This window comes from Sinohyriopsis cumingii, chromosome 6 (assembly GCF_028554795.1).
Source record: "Sinohyriopsis cumingii isolate HCF-2022 chromosome 6, ASM2855479v2, whole genome shotgun sequence".
Taxonomy (NCBI): domain Eukaryota; kingdom Metazoa; phylum Mollusca; class Bivalvia; order Unionida; family Unionidae; genus Sinohyriopsis; species Sinohyriopsis cumingii.
Genome location: NC_142966.1, coordinates 42,953,484 through 42,976,824, shown reverse-complemented (window position 1 = coordinate 42,976,824; position 23,341 = coordinate 42,953,484). Strand labels below are relative to the sequence as shown.

At 39.5% G+C, this 23,341-nt stretch overlaps 1 protein-coding gene across 1 annotated transcript in view; it reads right to left on the bottom strand.

Annotated features, from left to right (window-relative positions):
• Window positions 1-5,844: 5,844 nt before the first annotated feature.
• Window positions 5,845-23,341, bottom strand: part of LOC149796801 (cyclic nucleotide-gated channel alpha-3-like) — a 39,312-nt gene continuing 21,815 nt past the window's right edge. The window contains exon 4 of the mRNA XM_089960280.1: window positions 5,845-7,325. Within this exon, the coding sequence (XP_089816406.1) occupies window positions 5,941-7,325 (1,385 nt within the window). The 3' untranslated portion in view covers window positions 5,845-5,940. The remainder of the gene's footprint in view (window positions 7,326-23,341) is intronic.

Genomic DNA, 23,341 nt, shown 5'->3' with positions numbered 1-23,341 from the left:
ATTGGGCTTCTCACCATTCTCTTCGTTTGCCAAGCTGGTCTGCATAAAATGAAGTAGACCAAACTTGCAACATTCTTTACAATAGACTGGCTCTGAATGTTTTACTTTTTACTTGTAGCTGTAGTTAAATATATATTTGTATCTTTAATTTTATATTTTCATCTTTTGTCTCCACATGGTTTTGATTTTCCTTTTGTTTTTCTTTGAGGTGAGAGCAGCTTGTTCTTTTCCCTTACTGGAATGGTTGTCATATTTTGAAATAATCGTCCTTTGTTTTGTCACGCCCTTGAAAGAGTGATCAGAAAGTGCTTTGTCTAGGTTCTCACCACTTTTGCAATATTGATTGTAAATTCTTGCTTGATCTCATTATACGTGTTGTCGACATTTATGATCCATACGGCCATCTGTAGTTGATCAACTATGCTGTTATGTACTTAAAGACTTTAATGAAAACGCAAAATTATTGGATGAAGACGGTAATGATATCATTAATTTTATCACCGATGTTGATGAAGCCCCATCCATAGACGACCTCGATGGATATTTTAATAATCTCGTAGTATATGATAATGTAATGCTGGAAAAACAGTCAAATTCAGCTGGGATATTTTATCGAGGCAGACATAAAAATACTGATGTGATTTATGTTACTCAGCGACCTCGACTTGTCGAGGCACAAATACCTAAAGTGATCAGAGATAACTGTAATATTTTAGTTGTGTTAAATGGAGTTGATAAACATACTCTGCGAAATATTCATCAGACTTGGTGTTCAGGATTTATAACAATAAATTTACATGAACCTCGGTCGCGATATCGTATAAGTTGTTAAAAAAATCGTTAAAAACAAACAGCAGCAGAGTGGGCGCGACCTCAAGTAACTGTCCGACAGGTAGACAAAACACACTTACAAATTTGAAAACACGAACGAAAAAGATAAAGTATCAAAATGAGCTAACCCTATTAGAGAAAATATTGGTCAGTTAGAGGTTTCGGATTGACGTTATTGACCTTGTATCATTTTTTTTCGTACGAAGTTTTATTTTCAAAGAAGACTTGCTCTAAAATTGGTCTTTTCACCCTCCCTGCTGCTCGTCGTGCTAAACACAGAAAGAAGCAACATAATTCGGCAATATCTTATAACGTTTTATTTCAAACCAATTTAACAATATTGTCAAGAAAGACCAATTGATAACGAGTAAATAAGACTTTTTGACGCGAACTAAAACAAATGTACAATATGTCACGGGAGACAACTCGCATACTTAAACTAAAGGTGCAAAGTACAGTTGTCTCCTTTCTTTGTAGTATTGCAATATGTGCAAAATAACAGATCAGTTTTATGTTCATGTTATTTTGGTTTATTTAATTTAATTTTTACGTATGTGAAGAGGATCTATTGATTGGTTTGTGGCATTGTAAAATTCTGTTTGTCTGTCTGTCTGTCTCTGTCTCTGTCTCTCTCTCTCCATGATGAAAGATACATTTAAAATTGTTTTATGCTAAATTTTCGTACCTAATGAAGAAATTTGCGCAATCCTTCCTCGTTGATTACTCTGTACCCTATTATATCGTTGATCTTTGTGGTCTCATAGAGCTAGAATGGTTGTCATGCGCGCTAATGTATCTAGAGAAGGACAACTAATCGAGGCAGCCTCTTTACCGTGGGATCCGTCCGTGATTATATTCTAACTAACGTATAGGACTTTTGAAAGAGCGCGATATATATAAAATCTTTTGACCATGTGTTTTAAATTGTTTAATTTGCTTTTGACTTCTATCTTTGGTATACATTAAGGGAGTCTCTGCATTTTTCATATTTTGTCCCATGGTGCATATGTACATTTGGTCGGTATAATATGTCTTCCGCAGGATTTTAGCATGGGTTTCAATTTTACTGCTTTTCCTACTAAATTTTCATTAGCAAATGTAATGGTGTGACTTTAAGCCCTCTACAAACATGCATACATATTTATTCAAATCTTTGAATTTATAGATTGAATCTTTATATGAATGAAGTATTGATCAAAAGGGTCTAATTTCTGTATTTTAAAAGTGCTCATGCTACATGCACTTAATAAATGTATCTGCAAGTAATTTATTGCGTCTAAAAATTTATGATCAACAGATGGCCAGCCATAATGAATAAAGCTCTGTCAAGAATTAAACATTGAGATTATAACTTGGATTGAAACTAACATCAGTCGGACACGTAGGTAATATGCTTACAGAACAACGTAATGTATCATAATGTTTGTGTTTGTGTATGTGTGTGTGTTTGATCGAGCGTGTGTGTGCGTGTGTGTGTGTGTATTTCTACCCATGTACCCAACAGAGAGGAAGACGCTTATATCTGGACCACACATATTACCTATATATTAAATTATTAAATAAAAACTAAATTGTGTAGATAATATAGTCACAAATGATATATAATTATAATGCATTCCGAGCAGGAACTGAACTGTGACGCAAATAACGGAAGCTATCGCCTAGCCCTCATAAACAATAATTATACTATTATAAAATATATATGACAATTATGGCTGGGCAATATGTATTGCGTTTTAAAATGTATCATGGGCTAACTAATAAAGGTATCCTGGGCTAACTAATAAAGGTATCATGGGCTAACTAATAAACAGATCAAAATACAATTAGTCGTATAATGATTAGCAAAAATCGGATGATTTTTTTTTTCAGTTACTTTCTCGCACTCTATTGCCCTAAATCATTACTGATATTTATATTATATTCAATGAATAAACAAGATGTATCTTTACTCATCCTGGCAAATTTGTACATTGGCAAATTTGTTCATTGGCAAATTTGTACATTGGCAAATTTGTACATTGGCAAATTTGTTCATTGGTCATCAATACATTTACACGTATCAAATAAAAAGTTTTTCCTCTGGTTTTTCTCTTGAAAAAATAAACAATTCTGTAGGAAATTCCAATATAAAAACCCTTACTCCCAGAACAAAATAAGGTGTAAATGGATGTTGCAAGCAAAGGATAGTACTGAGTAGCATATCAGTACCAGCTGAAACCTAGTTTACAATTTTGTCATTTCAACAATCAACAAGAAGATGCACACATGTGAATGTCAAACATGAATTCCTCAATCGTCTTAAACCGTTCGGTATTGCGTGATAAAAATATAAGGAAATACATAAAGTGGTTCACTGATGAAACCGCTGGAAATATACAATTGGAATGCATATAAAATAAAAGCATCCATGATTTTAATTATCATGATTTTAATTATCATGATTTTAATTATCATGATTTTTTCACTTGTGCTTGAGAGTATTGACGCAGTATTATACCAGGATTCATCTTGTTCTCAAATTTTCACATTGCGAATAAATAACTGCTTTAAGTGAAAAAACTCAGACACTTTTGTAACCGTAATAACAATTATCTTTTTAGACAATGAGCTAACAATGTCAATGTTTCTCATTGAAAAGAAGGGACAAAAGACGAAACCAACCTAAACAAAACATCAAAGCAATATAATGCCCCACAACCCACTCCCGCACTTCCACACCCATTCATTTAGGCCAATTATGCTTTAAACTTTTCCTGACCAAAATCCGTTTTCGACATTTATATGTGAAAAAAATCTCTGCGGCTTTTTCTTTAAAATTGTTTTAGCAAGGTATATTAGTATGGTGGTAACGAATATAACATATATAGCCAAAATATATGTAATCTGTATTAATATCATTGCTAAACGTACCGTATACTCTTGTTAAAAGTTGAGTTCAACAGAAAACTGTACAAACCCATATCTGCCGTACGGATCCGCTTGTAGATCTTACCTGGAGATGCTTGATCCGATTCAGTTTGTCAAGGTGCATTTAGAACTTCCATTCGGAAAGCCTATAAGTTCAGGCAAATGAACTATCGCTTGATCTCACTCGAATGAAACTAGCACTTCTATATGCTAACAAAGTAACTTCTAATCCAACTACTCGCGCGCATAATTTACGGTTTATGCCCAAATACCTAACCTTTTATGTTCAGAAACCAAACTTAAATACACCTTTTGGCATTCCAATTCGTCCGCACATGTACGGAAAAGTTCAGTGTTAAAAATATTGCAAAAGTCCGTATTCCCGAATCAAGAACGCGAATATGAAAACCTCCTAAAACAATAACTGACCTTTCCGAAATCAGAAAATCGTCAACAATTTCTCTTCTTTGTGAGACTAAATTAAATGAAAGCACAGTACCAATTCCCTGTATACAGACGGTTCGAAGGACGGTGACAAAGTTAAAGCTACCATTGTAACACCGCATGACACCATCTCGAACCGAGTAACAGATAAAAACTCGATTTGTACTGCACAAATTATAGATATAGAAAGTTCTAGAATGACGTCATCAGTAGCAATAGCTATGGTAAGATGGTAGATTTACCCTGCGTTCATAAGGTGTTTGGAAGTTGAAATAAATTCTCTGAATCTCAAGATAATGTTACCAAAAAAATACACGCATAAATATAACGCAAATTAGACTTCCTGCTATTATCTATATTTCTAATTTATAAGTTGATTTTACTTCAGTGTGCTTTGTTAAAAATGTTCACGTTTTTGTGGTCGCATATAGGAGAAACTGCCAGGTTACCCATCGTCCAGGTATAATGGGAAGAATTTCGTCTGCTAGTGACCTTATAGGGATGCATCCATACTCGACGTTTTGAGTTACTCTCTCGATATATCGAACAACTGTTACTTCAGCTTTTCGGACTCCAAACTGAACGCTTTGCAGAATCTTATATCTGACAACCCGTTAATATCCCAGATATTACAGAAATATGATGTTCTCATACAATATGGGAAACCTAATCTGTGTGGCCGGTTGCCTAGTAACATTGGCCTAAAAGAATCGAAAGTGCTGATAAAGCAGTTAAATCTGCAATGTAGCTACCCAATTCCGAATGGAAGAATTCATACACTGATTTTCAGCCCCGTATAAACCAGCATGTTTGTCACACTTGGCAAACTATGTGGAAAGAAAGCATCACCAAAAGACCTATAAGCAACAAATACATTATCGTGCGGAACAAACTGGAGAGATGAGGTGATATTGTGTAGATCGTATCAGACACACCTACCGGACTCACTGATACCTTTTGCAGGTTGACCCTTGACTTTATTTTATACATGACCAATAAAGAATATACTGAAAGTTTTTGCAAGGTTTAATGCCATTTTTCATCACAAGATAGGCTATACATGGCAGCCAGTATAAATGGTGGAAGAAGTACCCAGGAAAATCCCGAAAAGAACCACCGACTCACTAGAACCTACAGGCAAGCTTTCTCACATACCCACATTGACCGAACCCGAGAATCGAACCCACGCATACAGAGGTGAGCGCTTTAGACCACTCGGCCACTCGATGCCCCATTGATAGATAAACAGTAGAATTTTAAAGTGAACTGCTTACAGGAACTGATCATTGGAAATGTTGGAATTTAGAGCGAATGCAGTTTATACAATAAATTGTAATCACGTTTAAAGGATGATGCATGTGTTACCTTTATCTTTTTATTTTATACATTTTACTGATTTTAATATCTTTTTGTTTTTTTTTATATTTTGTCTTGATATACTTAATTTTATATTTATTTGGAAGAGTTTGTCTTCCTAACGTTTGTGCAAAACGTTTTCACTTTTATCGACCTCGACCTTTTTCGACACTACATAACCAATTTTGTACCGAGGTGCCGTAACATACATACATACATACATACATACACACACACATACATACATACATACATACATACATACATACATACATACATACATACATACATACATACATGCATACATACTTATATACATACATACACACATCCCTGACCGTGTAACAGCTATATGCTGCAATGAAAGATCAATGAACTTCCTGGGTTACGATCCTTCTATCAACTATCAGGAAAAGAGAAATCGGAAATGTCGTCACTCTCTTTGATGCTCAACCTCTCTACGCGTGTGATTCGTTGTTTGAGCTTTTGCTGAGTTGTATTAAAATCAGCTAAAAGTCTCGCGAATCGTGTTTGGAGATTATCGAGACTTGCGTCAATCCTTTCTAATTTCTGGTCGGTCGTTTCTTGCTGGGCTTCCACTTTCTTCATCAAGTTTTCGTCGAGGAGGTTGTCTTTCCTCAGTATCTTCTTTCCCTTTTCGATGAGGATCTTTTTAGCATCAGGGTACTCCATCAACACCTCCCATAAATCTACCTTGGATAGGCAGAAAAGGTCCGTATATCCCACGCTCCTAATATTTGCTGTTCTTCTGTTGCCATTTCTGTTTCCTGGAATATTTAATATACTTATTTCTCCGAATACACTCCCCTCTCTTAGTGTTGCGAACGTTGATTTCCCGTCGTCCGAAACTACTCCCAACTGTCCGCGCTTTACAATGTACATTTCCTTCCCAATATCTCCTTTTCTACAAACATAGTCACTGGGACTGAATACCTGAAGTTTTAGCTTGAGGACAAGTTCTACCAAAAGCCCTGGCTCACAATCCTGGAACAAGGCTACCCTTTTTAGCGTATCGAGATGAACATGTATCGCAATCTCTGCCTTCAGTTTATCAGGAAGGGCGGAGAGTACCTCTTCTTCATTTAAAGATTGTTTATTTACCCAGAGATAATCAAACCACTTGATAACCCTTTGTTCCAGCTCCTTAGTAACTTTTCTGAACTCCATATATTGTTTCACTCCATCCATTTTCTGTTGAAACTCAGCTCGAGTAGCGTTCATGTTGGATATCATGCTCCCAACGTTGCCGACAATGGTGGCAAATATGAGCACTCCAATCAGAAAGTCAACTACAATAAACAAGAATTCTATGTCTGTCTCTGGTTGAGGTGTTTCACCGATTGTTGTTAAGGTCAACGTTGACCAGTAAAAGCTATAGATGTACTTTCGCGTCAGCGTTTGATATTTGGGTATGCTAATATTGGGATAAACCCAAATATCCGTTCCGAATCCTATTGCGTTACTTATAGCAAAATATATGCATCCATTCCAGTGTATTATGATCAAAATGTACAAGACCAAATTCAAAATCCTTATGATATTTGTAAAACTAGTTCGTGTGGCTGTTCTATCAAAGAATTCTAACAATCTATTAAAACGGAAGAGCCTATTAAATCTCAGTTCGGGTGTGTTTACGCCTGTGACAATGTATGCCAGGTCCGTCGGAAGAATACTTAAGATATCCGTTTTAAAGCATGTGGTTTTGATGTAGTTCTTCCTAAGCTTGGAGTGGTCTCGGACTAAAATTCCTTCTTCAAGGTAACCTTATGAGAAGAGAAAGAAAAACATCAGTCATCAGAAGGTGAAGTTTAAAATATGTCAACGGTACCAGTGAGGCCAAAAAAAGAATTATATTACTCATGGCATGGACTTTATTTGATATTTTTGCTACATCACACTAATGAAAAAGTTGAGATTCTTCTCTTGATGTCATATCAAATCATAGCGTCATCGTCATCATCATCATCATGAATATTATCGACATTGTTATTATTATTATTAGTAGTAGTATTATCATTAATGTTGTTGTTTATTTTTGTGTCGTTGTCTTCGTTTCATGAACGTTAATATGAGTTGTCTTTAATAGGATAAGATCTGTATCTAGTCCTATTTAAGATATAATTAGAAAGTAATAGATTGTCAGAAGCATCGTGCTACGAATTGCACGTACCAGTGAAAAATACTATACTTATAAGCAATTATGTGTTAAACACCCTGTTTGAGTAGCTGGAGTCACCTCGAGCATTTCCTTAAAACGTGATAATGGAAATCACACTGCCAACCGAACGTGAGCAAAGTCCACGGATTACATGGAAATCACACTGCCAACCGAACGTGAGCAAAGTCCACGGATTACATGGAAATCATACTGCGCAACCGAAAATGAGCAAAGTCCATGGATTACATGGAAATCACACTGCCAACCGAACGTGAGCAAAGTCCATGGATTACATGGAAATCACACTGCCAACCGAACTTGAGCAAAGTCCATTGATTACATGGAAATCAGCATGCTTTATTATGTGACCTAAGCTTGTCAAACACCGAAACCCTCTGGATCGTGACCCAGTGGTCATATTCCAAAACATATGGCATATATTTCGCGTCCTTATACTGCATGTATAAAGTTTGATTACAATATTGAGACGGTCACAGAAACTGCATCGTTTTTCATGTTGAATTTCAATTTCATCTTATCTTAACCAGGGAATAGTGCCGAACCTTACAGCCATACGGATGAACAGACAGACGGAGCGTGGCACAATATTTATTACATTAAAGAGCATGGTTATATATTGCTCAATTTAGAAAGAAGGCCACTAAAATCTTAATTTAGTAAGGCGAAAGCGAGAAGACGATTGTTATAAGCACCCATGTCGCTAAACAAAGATAGGTTAATAGAGATAATAAGTAGCCAATGCAATATCGGATAGCACGCAAAGGGTAAGGCTGGGTAAGTACCTTATATCATGTACTTACAGAAAATACGACGATAACGTGGGAAACTCTATGAGCTGTTTTTACTAATATGACCATGAACGATATTAACGTTTTTATCTCTGTAGTAACCATGACAGATAAACAGCTGATTTATATTTCTTGATTCTGTGATTGAATTAGTTGAGAAATTGCAGAAATCATCTGGCACCTCGAGGCACTGGGGTATGATTAGCATCGACAAAACATAACAAAGTAAATATATATTTTTTGATAAAAGAGATTGGTTTCATTGAAGCGATCGTGACATAAATAAAGCCCATGATAAAAGATTCATTACATCCAACTCTACGAGTCAAATTATGTGACGATAATGTTTGCTGAGTTTGATACGTCTGTGTGAATAAGACGACCAGACAAGGGATTTGAAGAAATGAGGGAAAGCTTTGGTAAATTAATAGTCATAAAAAATAGCCTTTGGGGATTCAAATATTGTACAAATAACCAAACCCATCATGAATATATTTATACTGCAAATCATATGTCTGAGCTCTGAATATTCAAAAAGAAAAAAAGAAAAGAAATACTAATATATATATATATATATATATATATATATATATATATATATATATATATATATATATATGTGTGTGTGTGTGTGTGTAAATATCTATATATATGTATATATATATGTGTGTGTGTGTAAATATTTCTCTCTCTCTCTACATATATATATATATATATATATATATATATATATATATATATATATATATATATATATATATATATATATATATATATAGTACGTTGTATTAATGATAAGCCATGACATGTATATATTTTTCATTAATAGGAAACGATGCTTGCCGAGTTTCCTATTTGAAATAAAACTGTATACAACGAGTGGTATTTCAAAGATGCAGCGACATAATATAAATATATTTTATTTATATCACACACAAATGCAGATATCTTCCCTTTGAACCTAGTTAAGATTGAGCAGCAGAGGGGGCGAATCGGACATTTTGTCCAATCGTTATTTTGCTTAATTAATACTTTCTGCACTCAACGATCTAGTGTCGTCAGCGCCTGGTAAAAAAAAAACGACGACGTCGTTGGGGGATCGTCCAAACGTCATTTGGTTTAATTAACACCTTCTGCGCGCCGATCCCCAGCGTCGTCAGCGTCCGGTAAGCACATCGACGACCGCGTCGATGTCATCGCCCCCTCTGCTGCTAAGGAGTTGTTTACAATGAGGGTCTTTATGATCTTACAAACAGAGTGATCACTAACTCCTCCTCCTGTAGATCAATTAGGTTATTTGACTGATCGGTGAGTTTAAAATTAATTCTCGTTAAAAACCGATCATGGCATCGCATATAGACCGGATTAATCGGGCTCTCAACGATTAAGAATCCGGGAGGGGCTGTTGGTGAAAATGAATAAAGGATATACCCCTGTTGAGCTTGATTTGATCGCTTGGTATCTACCTGGTAACTCCCTTCGATAACATCGCACACTAGATTGATTGCTATCACCGATGCGATATTTACGTTGTACGGGGCAATATGCCTACCACCATCTCCGTTATCGTGTTTGAGGAAATAAATTGATGAACCGAGAAAATCATCAAGAGACTTTCTTAGTTCTGGCGTGTTGTATCCTGGAAACTTGAAATAGGGTAAATCGGCTTCTGTGATATTATACTCGGTTAGGAATTTTTGTTTATTATCATCGCTGTTAGAGAATATTGTCCCGACGATTTGTTCATTGATATATTCCATGTCTGATATGAGTTGATTTAACACCTCAACGTGTTTTTGTGCTTTTGTTTCCCGTAGCTGTTCTAGTTGTGATTGGTAAATACGATTAATCTCGGCAAAATACCTATTAATATCATTTAAACTAACTGTGACCACGGCGGATGATTCAGGAGTTTCCTTATACGGAAAATACCATTGCATGGTATTCCTGTTTTGAAATATAAACCTTCTGGGTAATAACGTGTTTTTTATAATAGACAAATCATCTCGATACCCGGGATTAATATCGTGATACGATTGCGCATTCGTGTGCAAGTCCGCGGGGATTTCATGAGGTGGATTCTTAGGCCATCCTAGTATGGTTCTTATTGAACTGTTATAAATATCAACCATATACCCCGGTGTGCTTATTTCAATCGTCGACGATAACGTCGGTTCATGAACCGTAATAGCGATTTTTGATTCTTTTCCTGTGATCGATTTTATTCTGCGTTGAAATTCTTTATTGATTTGTTCTATTTGGTATGACCCAGTTGGTATTGTAACCTCCTTCCAGTCTGGGGTCCCATCGGGCTTATTTGTCCATGCAAAAACCAGCGAGTTATTAGGTTGTTGTCCGTTAAATGCGTCCGCTCGGATATTAGGCCAACTGTGATATACTCGCAATTTTGCCAGCGCTATTTCCTTCACTGGAACCGGCGACGGGAAGTTCACATTGAATTCTGGCTTCGTTGACGTTATCGATATCATATTTGTTTGTACCGGAGTGGTGTTCTCCGCGATCCGCTGAAGTAATTGAGACCCTTCGGGGTTTAGCGACATTATTATTATTTGTTGTCTTTAGTGTTTAATATTAATAACCAGAGCCCATTGAGGGGGTTCCGGCTTCCAGTTGAAAATCCTCGATTTTTGACATCGCGGAGCTATACAACTGGACCATCGTGGAGAATTCAACATCGGATATGAACAAATTATCAATCGATAACGAGATCAACCCGGATAATTTCGAGTACGCGTCGGATACTATTTGATGTTTTACTGTATACTCGTTGAGTTTTTTCTGAAAACACGATGATATCTTCCTAGTGATTGCGTTGGCAACTCCAGCAACTGTTGTCATTGCGGAGACAGCGATTGGAACAGCGATCGGGGCTATCGTGGTCACCGTGGATAAAATAACACCGGCGCCAGCTACTATACCCGACACCGAGTACACGACCGCGTCGATTGTGGTTATTTTTCTGCGGTATTTTTTTATTTTTGCACGGTATTGTTCGGAAAGCGTTTTCAAGTTCGCGGAAAATTCTTTTGCGGTATCGAATCGATATTGATGTGACGTCGGTGATACCTCTGATTCAATTTCCTTGGTGGTCATTTTTATTTTAAAAGAGCTAGTGTTTTTAATTACTTAGATTCGCTACAAATTCCACATACCATGTGATGTTTGTTCTAAATAGACTGCTATCAACGGCTTTAATTATAAACTGTTCGGTTGTATTCTTGTCAATAATTGTTGATATTGTATTGTTAAACCCGGATGAACTCGACGATGATATATTGAACTGCATCGCCGAAATCAATGTCAATCGATAAATACCCTTAACAATTGCGGTGACATCTATTGCATTACGCGTAGGAGTCCAATCGAATGATCCGTATTGAACCGTGTATACGCCACTGCCGATGATCCCATGAGGTGTTTTCATTTTTTCGAGTTGCTCTGTCATTCTAGGTAGTCTGTCCTTAATCGCTTTAACATCAGTTTTGATTGTTCCTATTTCATATATATTCCCGTTTATGCTTTTTTTGTTCTCTTCAACATTAGTTTTGATTGTTTTTATTTCCTGTCCATACGCAGTGATATCATTTATAGTTGTTGTAATCTCATCCGGCTTGGTATTTTTTTTACCAAAGAATTTATCAACGTTGCCATCGATCCTGTTAACATTTTTCCGTAACGAGATAAATTGACCCGACAGCGTCGTAAACTCCGAAATAGTATTCTTTATTGTTATAATATTTGGTTCGCTTACCGGCGGGGTTCCAAAAAAACTATTGACAATGTTTTGCATTTCGCCGACGGGTGTTATCATCGACATTAACTGTTCTTCATACAATTTAATTTCACCACGTAAACTTTTTAACGAATTCGACACGGATATATAACTGTTGCCAAGTATACTTATTTTTCCATCTATCATCGATATATCTTCACCCGGTTTGAGTCGTCCGTCGCTGGTATATAGCGCGATAGTGTTCTCGGCGGCATCACGCTGTCGTATTAAAACGTCATTTAGTGACACATTACTGGATTTCAATTTACCCTGGCGGTCTTGAAATACAACTATTTCACCTGGGTCAACACTTGTTAAATTCAACGTATCAGCGATTTCATCCTCAATTAGTTTTTTTATGTCATCGGTGGCGGGCGTTTCCGTGGGCTTTTTCAGCGCCGAAACCGGTCGTCCCCAAATATCAATCATTATTATTGTAAATGTTATTCTCTAAAATCCGTTGAGCTTCTACGACTCCACTAGTGTATTCGTTTACAACCACATGAGGTGGTTTTCGCGATGATGAAATCGCCGCAAGTACGTTTAATACCTCGCGGCCACATATCGGTGGGTCACTTAATTGCTGTGTTGGCAGCGTGGAATAAAAAACCCGGGCTGAACACGCCCGGGCTGAACACGCCCGGATATACCGCATAAACTCTTTCGGCGGGGCTAACCCGTATGAATCAAAATAGACGATCGCACGCGGATCAATCGCGTATGCAACCCAATGAGTTCCCGCTCCGGAGGACCCATCGAGGTTAATTATACCGGTTTCAGTATTCCTTGGGGCCGCCGGTAATTGATCCCTCATAAAAACACCTCTGAAGTTTTTTATCGCTAACGCGTTTGCGGCGTCTATTAAATCAAAATTAGACATTGGAGTCATTGACTCAGGAGTCATTGACTCAGGAGTCATTGACTCAGGAGTCATTGACTCCCGAGTCAATAAACGGTTCCCGGTAGTCTTAGACCCTTTCCCGAGTACCATGAATACGGGGTTCCCGGTAGTCTTAGACCCTTTCCGGCCACGGGTCGTTTTTTTTTGTAGCCTTTCCCGGTTGCCTTCTTCAATGCCATTCCCGCCGCGGTACCAACGGCTCCTAACGCCGCCGCCTTAGCCACTGCTGGTGCGGCCGCGGCAATCAATGCCGGAATCGCAGCTAACAGCGGAAATATCCCACCGGTCTTTTCCATGTTTTTAATTGCTGCGGCTGAAAAATCTATTTGAACACCCTTTCTGTTCTTCATCGCATTATTGAAATGTTTTATTTGACGCGCCGTCAACGATATCTTATGATTACCACCTGCCATCTGCGACGGCTTCAGCGTTATTGTGGTCCCGCATTGTTTAGCCGACTTTGATCGTAATTTCTTGACTTGACCATCAGTCAACTCTACACTGACGACACTATACGACATTTATTGTAAACGCGTTTTGTGCTTTCAATTACATGTTTTCCACTGGCGCATCAACGATTCTCATTCGTCCACCAACACCTTCTAGCAGCATTGATTTATCGCTGAGAATGACAGCGACCGCTCTATAATTAACACCACCCGGGGCTATACGAGCTCTGAAGTGTATATCAACAACGGATTGTCTCGTTAAATCAAGATGTTCCAGCGAAAAATAATAAATCGGATACAGGTTTTTAAAATCAAGTTGTGATATTTGCAAACCAGTGTCGACGTTTTGATCACGGCTCATATATGACAGCAATCGATGGTATACACGTGCGATATGGTTGTTGTCGTAATTAAGCTGTATATCCTCGGATGGTTCCTGTTGTCCGTTTATTCTCAGCGAAACATCCCTGACTCCTAATTGATCAAATATCATATGGCTGTGTTCTTGACTACCCAATCGATCCCTATTCTGCAGCGCTATGAATATATGACGCGGGGCTGAAACACCTTGTTTTGATGCCAGGTGCCATGTAAACGTATCGGCGACGTTATCCTCTTTAGCATCAGTTGTTACCGCTAGCCAACTCAACAACGATTTCCCTCCCTGTTCCATAAATGCTAACAATCGTGCTTCCGTGGTAACTGATGGAGTCAGCACCGGCATCCACAATGCCATTTTAGTTAAAATGACTTTACCGGCAGCGACGCCAGCAGCATGCCATATTGCATTGTTATCATCGCCCCTTCGCGTCAGCGCGATTGTATGCTTAGCCCCATAGATAACCTTCCTGACATTTCTGCAGAATCCAAATATGTGATGGAGTGGAATCGCGCATGAAAACTTTCGGCGTGGTCCTTGCAACATTCCTACTCGTGCTGCGAATCCCATATTGTAATTATCGTTAAGACTTTTTATAATATTGAAATTAGCGCCTGGTTTTACTCTGCGGTCTGGGTTATTTGCTTCAGCCTGATCAATTGCGGTATCTTTTTCCACCAGCAAGTTAACGTACTGAAGATGATCAGCGTTATTAGTGGTGTCCTTTGCGAACATTATAGATGGGCCCGCCGATCTTGTATAATCATCCGAGTATCTCGCCAACCCAATTATCGTCGTTGCAACATCAACCTCGCGTTCTATTGATTCAATTTCTCGCCCGTCAATAAGATATCTGGCGCTCTCAAATAACGCCATGATACCGTTGTTGACGAAGCCAACTCGAACACGATGGTCATCTGCGTATGGTGCATTATCGGCGGCATTTGTCACGAGTTCTCCCTCGATTTCGATAAACGCTTCACACGGCAAAAAGTATTTACTGGTATCTTGGACCTGAAGTTCAATTCGCGATCGTAGGTCGGGTTGCGCTGCATAATAAGAATAATATTGATAATCGCGGACAGAATCATCCCTGCGCACTGGGGCGTCCATATCAAACGCGGGATCAGCGGTTCGCGCAAACATTCTATTATTTATCATGTTGATGTTTTCAATTGCGATTTTTTCGTCGTAAATTCTTTGAATTTAAACCACTCCCCGCTATCGCGTTCATGAGCGCGTTGGTTGCCGCATCGGCGGATGGCGAAGTCGCCAACGACTGAGTCGTCGCCAACGACTCTAGTTTTTCTTCCACGGCGTTATTTATTACTTTACTGACATTTGCAGGCATCACTGTCGTTGATGGCATTACCGGTGGTTTCTGTTTTTTTCTCCTGGATTTTACCAACGACATTAGTTTGTCTCGTGCGGCAGAAAACGCCCTTCCGGCAACATCTCCAATGGCACTAATACCCTTATCACGAATAACATCAATAGCCTTCATTCCTAATTGTTTGGCTAACGGCGCTACTTTTGGAGCCATTCTTGTAAATAACCCCGCAATGGTGCTACCGAGACCATCTCCATAGTACGCGCGGTAAACAGGCAATCGCGAGTTTACCACGTAGACGAGTACTGGTTTATCATGGTTGTAGTGTATGATCATCCTTATTAAAAACACCAGTTTTCCAATTAATCATCCACGAGTTCGTCTATGAGCGTTCGATATGCATTAATGTCCATAATACCGCCTGCAAATAAACGCTTGCAAATATCAGCGGCCTCATTGATTATTTCCGTAGAGTTATTTCCGGCTCGTTTTCCTCCGATTAGTACTTCCAGCCGTGATATATCACTGAGAACACTATTAGGACAGGTAACGCCATAGGATTCTTTACCAACAGAGTATCCTTTTCCTTTTTTTGGTGTTCTACTCTTAACTTTCTCGAGGAATTCATCGTAATCGGGATCACCACGATGTGGTAATGCGTCTCTATGTTTACTCGCTAAATACACTATTCTTGCCCAGTTCTCCGTCGAGGTTATTTTTTTCTTGTAACCTTCATTGATATACTCATCTCGAATGTTCTTAGTTGATGTTGTAGCAACAAAATTAACTAATTCTTCATCGTCGTCGATGTCTCTAATTTGATCTATTGCGGACTTTTTAAGAACATTACGGGGTATATTCCCCTCTTTCTTTTTTTCTTTCGATGTTTCTTCGGGTATTTCTTCCGGTATTTCTTCTTCTGGTTCTTTCGCAGTAGCACCTAGTTCTTCCTCGTCGGCCATTGTAACATAAGGTTCTTGTGGTTCCGTTATAGCGAGTGGTGGTGGCCTCCGTGTTGTAGCAGCCGCTATTTTTGCAGGGAGTGTTTCTAAAGACCTTTTTGTTTGTTTTGTCTCTGCCGCTATCTTTTCAAGCGCATCGAGGACGGGCACAGTTGCCGCCGTAACATCTTTGGTCGCTTTAGTTACCGGGGCAAACAGTTGTTCGCTTCCAACAGTAAAATCGGTTTGTAGTTGCTGCCGCGTTTGAAGTTGCTCTCGGACCCTGTCTCGTAACGGTATGAACTTTTTAAGCGCTGCTAGCCGCTCTCTGGCTAGTCGAGTAGTAAGTGATTCGCCTACCATTATTGCAATTGCGAAGCAATTTCTAATTTCTCGCCGGAGGCTCCGTCTATAATCCTTCTAATGTTTTTGATCTTACTAGAAATCTCCCGGCGTCGTTCATAAACACGTCCGAGTTTTTTTCGTATTATTTCAACGGCAGTAAATAGTCCAATGAATGCATTTGCGTCATTGTGGTACAAGTTTTCATTGATCGTATGTTGTAATCGTTTTATAAAAAAGTACTCGCGGGCCAGGGTAAAACGCCCCCGTTTCGATTGTTCGTTAATAATTTCATAATCGGATAATATTTTTTCACTGTCGAGACCATCAGATAATTCAATTCCTTGATTTTTTAATTTTGAAATCTCGGCTAATATATTATTGATGTCTTCGATATTCATTATTCTTATAGAACATCTTGTTTTTAAATAAAAAAAAATGAAACCCCGTGTATCGATCCCGAGGTGTTCATACTTTGTTTTCTTCCGGAATGGACAATTTATTGTCATGGCGACTTCGTCAGCGCCATAGGCGCCGGTGACTTCGTCACTCGCTGATATTTACATATGAAAATCGAATTCTATGCCCGGTCTTTTTTGAGATTGCTGTTTGATATACTCGTTCTGCTACTTTTCGTATTGAGGCGATACAAATGTCAAAGTATCTACTGGCTTCATTCATCGACTGAAATATTTTTTCCTCGTGAGTTGTTGTATCAAATGACTTTACGGGTTTTGCTTTCTTTGGGTATTTACCGGTTTGGCCTTTTTTGGTATTTTGACTTTGAGAGATAGCTTGCAAGTTTATAAGACAATTATCAGTCTTATTATTATTAATATGATCAATCACAAGTCCATTTTCGATTAATCCGTGAAAACATTCATAGATGATTCTGTGAACAAAATATGTCTTCTTTCCAGCACCAAATTGCAAATACCCGTGATTATTTACGGTACCAACCGGCTTCTTCAGTTTGCGGTTTCTAACAATGCCGTCGCGAGATGCCTCGTAACTGACGAGCACAGGATGCGGCTGGAATTCTTGGTCCATTTATATAATAATACTATTTGTCTAATTTATTATTTGGTTTAATTATGAATCTTTCAACATAGTCTTGGGGGGTTTTGATGACGAAATCGGCGGTGGGGTCAATGACGGCGTTTTTAATTCGCTTGTCATAATAGCGTTTTAGTTCCCTGTATCGCTTTCCGCCACAATTAATACATAACTGTGATTTTCCTCTTACACCGACGTGGCAAACCAAGCACGGGAGGGGGCCAAGAGAACCATTACGAACGCTTTGTAAATGGTACCCGCAGAATTCACCTCTACATGATTTATTGCACGGGGTTGTCGACCCAATCATCAACCATTTGCAGTGATTCATTATACTATATTCTTTCATTTAAATACTTGTTTTAATTATATGGATGAGTTCGAGAGATTGGCAGCAATTAAGCCCCGGAAAAATATTAAGTTCAATCTCGATAGAGTCCTCAAGGACACACCAAAAGCGTTAATAAACGATAGAACCCTGTTGAATAAAATACGCGATTGTATCAATGAATTCAAGCGTGATGGTGCATCTCATAGTTGGTCAACATTTCGAATTGATGGTGTTGTTGATGCTACCATGAACGACAACCGCGCAGCAATGATAATATCACAACTTGACGGTAAAAGGTATTTCTTCAGAGTAAAATTCATTGTCCGGGTGGAATCAGGCGATTGGATCATACGTGATAAATTTGAACCAGTTCTCAGCGACAAGAAAACAGTCACTGTCAGCCGCGACTCCAAGCCGGGGTTGTTAACCGGAATTGATAGACCATACTATGAACGAGCGTATCCTGAAACAGCAGTTGTTTATGGAATATACCCGTTAAATAAGAAACCTGATATCGGAAAACTGAAACCGATGAAACAGTCAACTGGGATAAATTGTGTAGCAGAACGAATAATAGAGCATTTTACAAATGCATGTCGAGGAAACAAATTGACTGATTTACGACGTAGCAAAATCAACCAGTGGGAACTAACCGTAAAAGAGCGTGGAGCAACCATCAGCGACATAGCGAGATTAGAAACGTCGTTGAGATTTCCAATAACCGTTACAACGATAACCGGTGAAGTATTATACGAATCGAAGTATAAATCGAAGGGAGCCCCAATCAAAATTATCGATCATAACGAACACGCATGGACGCCCGTGATCACAATATTTCCACGGGATAGAACAGTAAAGTATATACCCAAAGAATTCCTGGGAGAACAATTCTCCAAGGATGGTTTTCTCGCGGAGAGGAAACTATTTGATGCTATTGCCTACTTGTGTAAAAACGACCCTGTATCAGTGTGGTTACTTCGCAGCGCTGAAAACGACATGGATACCTTTGATCAGTTTGTAAGACCAAACGGTGAATTATATCGCACTGAAGCATTTCACAACAGGATGAAAAAAACCGCCATAGAATTTGAGGAGCATGATGAACAACTGCTAACAAATTGTTTTACGATTCCATCGGTTGCAGCTCATGTTGCAGCAAGGAAAAATGCGTGGAGACCAACGCGCAAGGAATTTCTACCGGATGTACAATCCAGTTGTTTGGAGTATTATCACGGTGGATTATGGAACACTGAATACAACCGCGACGCTATGATCTCGGTTGATATGGTTGCCTGTTATCCAGCGAGTTTTCTCGGGTATGGATCCGCCGCTGAGTATTTCAAACGATTTGGACACCCCAGACATGAAATGACTCGTGTTGCTATTAATGGACCACTGCCTGATTTTGATTTAACCGGATTCGCTCGCATAGTATCATTTGAATTCGCGGCAGGACTTCATCGCTGTTGCTATATTTGGATCGGTAGGCACATGTCTGAAAAGAAGTGGCTGCCAATAGCGCTGCTACGGTATATGATTGATTGTAGCATGCTTGTATCGTTGATTGTCAGCGACGCGATTATATCATACCGGGCGCAGACTGAAGTCTGGTTACCAGAACCGGAGCGTCTAGATAGCATAATTGACGAGTCCAGAAAACACATTGATGCCGACGAGGAATATATCATCGAATGGTCCAAAAAGATATTCAACCAACGAAACCGCGAGGCAAAAGATCTCGGTAGAAGAATAATCGGTAAGTTCACACAAGGTGGAAAAAACTGCGACTACAAACGATATTGCTCACGACTGATTATAGATGACGCAGAATATGATTTCGTAATCAAGGACGCAGTGGCAAAAAATAGATACGTGAACTGCAAAACAGCTTTCTTGTCCAATGGAACAAAGTTGGGTACAGTTGTTTCCTACAGCGATGGAGACAGCCCAGCATATCCACATTTGAGGGCGTCTATGCTGGGTTACGCCGCTATCAATTTATTCTCGATGATAAATAGATTTCCCGATACCGCGGTTAGAGTAGCCGTTGATTCATTTTATATAGACGCGAAGTATAAGAAAAACGTAGCCGAGTTTACTAGTCCGGACGAGAGTTGGGGTACATGGAGAATTAAAAATGAAATACGACGCGATTATTCCCCGTCAGCGGATGTCACCGTTGAGAACGACTACTTACGCGGTGATAAATTGTCAGAATGGTCTAATGCACCACCGTGTTCTGATCCAATTTGTAGACACAAGACGGTTTATTTAAGCGGCTGTGGCGGGTCAGGAAAGACGACTCGGGCAATTGAATTATTTCGAACGCGGGCAAGTATAATCGTGCTTACACCGACCCATAGACTAGCGCGAGAGATAAAACAACGAAATGTTGACGCCGTTACTTATCATAGCTTTTTTCGATATAGCGGTGGCGAGTGGACTCCTGATCGAATGGGTGAAAAATTTATTCCTGAAGTTATCATCTGGGACGAAATATGTACTGTTTCGTTAGATACTTTACAAATGTTTCTTGAGTGGTTGCTGCGCGCGAATACAGCGGTAATCATGTGTGGGGATCATGGCCAACCACCACCATTTGTCGGCGAGGGTCCACATGATTGGTTAAGGGGTTTTGTGGACTATTATGAAGAAACCGATACTGATTACCGAGCACTTGATGAACAACTGCGCGGGCTTAAAAAACTAATCAGATTACAGCCGGATAAAATTCAATGTGAAATAATTCGCGAGGTGATTCCGGAAACGCCGTTAAATGAATTCTGGGAAACATGGAGACCAAACGATTTGATTGTAGCGAGTAGAAAGATAGTCAGAGACACACTTCAGCGGAAGTTGTTTGCGTTGCATAAGGAAAAGTTTCCAACGCGTCCAGTGCCGTTATGTTATAGACCCGCGGACACACGGCGGCAGAACATTGAAGTTGAAATCCCGGCCCCGACAGCGTCAGGGACAAAAAAACAAATTCTCGTGCTGAATGATATCGTGCTCGTTGATATCGGTGTCGTCGAGGACGCGCTACGTGCTGATAAATCCCCGTGGACGCTAGGATACGCAACAACAATACATTCCTCGCAGGGACTAACCATCACGGACACAATTGTTTGGATAGTTGATAATCGCATCGAATGGTCGAATCTAGTCTATCTTGCAGTGTCCAGAGTACGAAGGATAAATCAGCTTCGAAGAATTGTTATTGACGGAGTCAGTGACGAAGCCAGTGACGACAACGACATCATCGATGTAACCGTCATTGATAGAAAACTCTCGGGTTACCGCCAACAGGATAAAAAAAAACAGCGGCGTTTTGATATTGATGCCGAATTAATAATTGCGTTACGACAACAACAGAATAATCACTGCGCGAGTTGTAATTGTGTAATGCGCTGGCGTTATTCGGATAAAGACGCTCGCCAATTTACCGTGGATAGGATCGATAACAGTCTCGGTCATGTCAAAAACAATGTGAGGTTGACCTGTCTTGAGTGCAATAGACGCAACGGCGCTAGTTAAGACCACGTGGGGGCAATTGAGTATCGTTAGGTATCACTTGTAGTTGCTCGCGTGTAAATCCGCGCTGAGGAGCAGTTGAATCCAGTCTGTAGATCGGTGGTCTACCAGTTGATCGTGTTATCGTTGATATGTTATGTGTGGTAACACTCCAAATAGGATCGGTAGCCCTTTTTTTACCGCCTTCAAGCTCTCCTGGTTCATATAGATATCTCACGGTAACATCGCCGAGAATCGGCTTGGAAACGCTATTTATTTTTGATTTTCCGGGTATATACTCGTATTTAATCGCGTCGCTGGGTTTTATGTTGATTGCTCGGGTAATCTCGTTATTTAACGCTGCAATTACACCTGGCAACCTTTTAACCCATTCACGAGATCGTTTTTCTTGGATGAATTCCTTCGCGTATTGATATCCAAATAACCGTTCAGCAAGAGTCCGATTGAATCGTTCAACAATTGCCTGATCACGATGTAGCGCAGTATGACCTCGTCGTATCGCGACGCTATGATGTTTCAGCGTTGATAAAACAGCGCCGCGAAATTCACTACCGGGATCAACTTGTAATAGATTTGGCCAGCGCAGAGGGCCTCTTCGATAAATTCTTTCAAACGCAGCGGCTACTTCAGTTGCCGACTTTGTTTTTAACGGTTCCGCTTGTTTGTATCGACTCGCAACATCAACTACGGTTAGCGCGTATTTGTAACCGTTGTCATGCGGCAGAAATAGTATATCAGCCTGATGAACTTCATTAGGCACGCCGACATCAAAGCGAGAGAAGTTGATTTGTTTAGGCGGTGGTAGATAAATTTGCCATATAGCCTGTTTGGATAACCAATTAGCCGCAGTGGTCTTTGTTACCTTTGCAGCGCTTGCAAGCTTACCAATTGCGGCCTTCCCCTTCCAGTATCCTCTCGGAGAATAATAGATGGAATCCATCGTTTTTCTTGGATTATTGTTATTAATTACCAGCGCCAATCATTAATTTACCTTTCATAGCCGATTTTACCAACCATGAGGCCAATTTTTCTTTGACGGATTTATCAGGAATAGCATTTAGCGCGTGAATTAATTTTACATCCGCGATATGACGCTGTTGCAGATCGCTACTTTTGTAAGCAACATCATGAGCATGACACGCCTTATCGATAGCGTTTATTGGATACTCACCGGGTTTGGGCTGATTTTGATCATCGAGTCTAATATCTAATCGTGTTCCGGGGCCACAGTAGTTATATCCTGGGAGGTGTTTTTCTCCTGGATACTTTGCCCACGGTGTTCCGGGGAGTTTTGCCAATTTGGCTGCGATGTCACCTCCTCGCTTTTTTTTAAAACATCTCCGGGTCTAATAGAAATAAATCTAAATTTCTTTGTACCGCATTGTACACACTTACCAGTAAGCGCCGATCTGTTATTTCTTGTCGTAACGGTTGTCATATCATTTGTGCCAGTACGCACTCTACACTTCACACAATATAGATCCATAATTTATGTATAGAGATATGAATATAATTGATTTTTCGGCGACTAAAACAAGAGAACCAGTTAAGCATGTTGCAGCGTTACCAAACTCGATCCGGATGATTATCATCGGACCATCTGGATCCGGCAAGACGCAATTGTTACTCAATTTAATAATGAGATGGATGAAGTGGGATAAGTTGTATTTGGTTGCTCCTAGCGTAGATGATCAACGATGCTACGAGGTGTTGAAAGATTTCAACGAGAATGCATCAGCGATCGCTAAAAAGAATGTTA